The sequence below is a fragment of the Tupaia chinensis genome, unplaced genomic scaffold (assembly GCF_000334495.1).
Source record: "Tupaia chinensis unplaced genomic scaffold, TupChi_1.0 Scaffold000054_1, whole genome shotgun sequence".
Classification (NCBI taxonomy): domain Eukaryota; kingdom Metazoa; phylum Chordata; class Mammalia; order Scandentia; family Tupaiidae; genus Tupaia; species Tupaia belangeri.
The window spans coordinates 11,054,820-11,055,982 of record NW_006159512.1 but is presented as its reverse complement, the minus strand read 5'-3'; the positions used below and the strand labels follow the sequence as shown (position 1 = coordinate 11,055,982).

Here is a 1,163-nt window from a genome sequence, read left to right as displayed (position 1 = left end):
TTTCTACCTAAGGTTGTGAATACACCTTGCTTCTCCATCCAGACAGCAAGGGCCGTCATGCCAGCCAACACACGATAACCTCTACCATGGCTCCCTTACCTGGAACAAACTTCTAGAACCAAATGTACTTCTAGCTCATTTCAAGGTAGTTTTTAGGTGCCCTCGAGGTGATGTGGAAGTTCATAACTGCAGTTAACCGCATCAGGAAACTCACTCACCTGGGATTGAAGTGGATTTCCTCAGGCACTTCTCTGGGGTCTGTGACCACTCTCTGGTTGTCGCTATAATTAAGGGGGTCATCCGGGATCCTAAATTTGGCCATCTGAATTTCAGAATCACTTAGTTCAGCATGGGAGATTCTTGCATAACCCAACCTGTAGCAGAAATAGAAATGGTCAGAAAGATTTTATTATAATGCAGAAATCTGCTGAGATTTAATAGACTTTATTAAGTCAGTTTTCTATTTCTAACTCTGCCTGTATATTACAACTAGAACTAACCTGATTTATAAATCGAATATAAATAAAACATTGTTTTTATGATCTAAACGAATAAGGGATATGCACACAGGTTTAATGAACTAACTATACTTAGCAGCCTTACTTTAATTTTTTACACTAATGGATATTTTCTGTCTATACAAACTGCCTCCCACACAATTCTGCTTTAAGTTAATAAGAGAAATTCTTCAGAATGACAGAAGTGCGTGCCTAAATTCTTTCTTACCTTTAAAAATCCAAATTTCACACGCACATTTTCAGCCACATTTCCAAATCTAAAATCAAAGATTTTGTATGTCTAAAAAAAAAAATGTTAAATTCCACACCCTGTTTTGGCTTAGAACTTTCAGTTTTTCAGAAAACCCAAAGCACTTTACAGACATTTATCCAAAGAGTTCTTACTGAGGAGCTCAGAAGGAAAAATGAAGGAACCATGTGTAGAGAAAAAAAAGAAAAAAGGGACCAGCAGTTAGTGTAATGGCTATGTCGCTGAACTCCCATGTAGCTAACCACAGTTCGAGTCCTGGACCTGGTGGCTTAAACTCACGCCAGGCGCATGTGCGTGCGTGCCCAAGATCCCGAGAGGAGTATGGAGGAGAAGGGATTGCAGCGTGGCTATCCCCCCCCGGGGGGGCGGGGGTTTTTCGCTTTCTATGTCTCTGT

The 1,163-nt window shown here is 40.5% G+C and overlaps 1 protein-coding gene across 1 annotated transcript in view; it reads right to left on the bottom strand.

Moving 5' to 3' along the window:
- Positions 1 to 214: 214 nt before the first annotated feature.
- CWH43 (cell wall biogenesis 43 C-terminal homolog) overlaps positions 215 to 1,163 on the bottom strand; it is a 74,217-nt gene continuing 73,268 nt past the window's right edge. The window contains exon 14 of the mRNA XM_006141468.1: positions 215 to 374. Coding sequence (XP_006141530.1) covers positions 215 to 374 — 160 coding nt within the window. The remainder of the gene's footprint in view (positions 375 to 1,163) is intronic.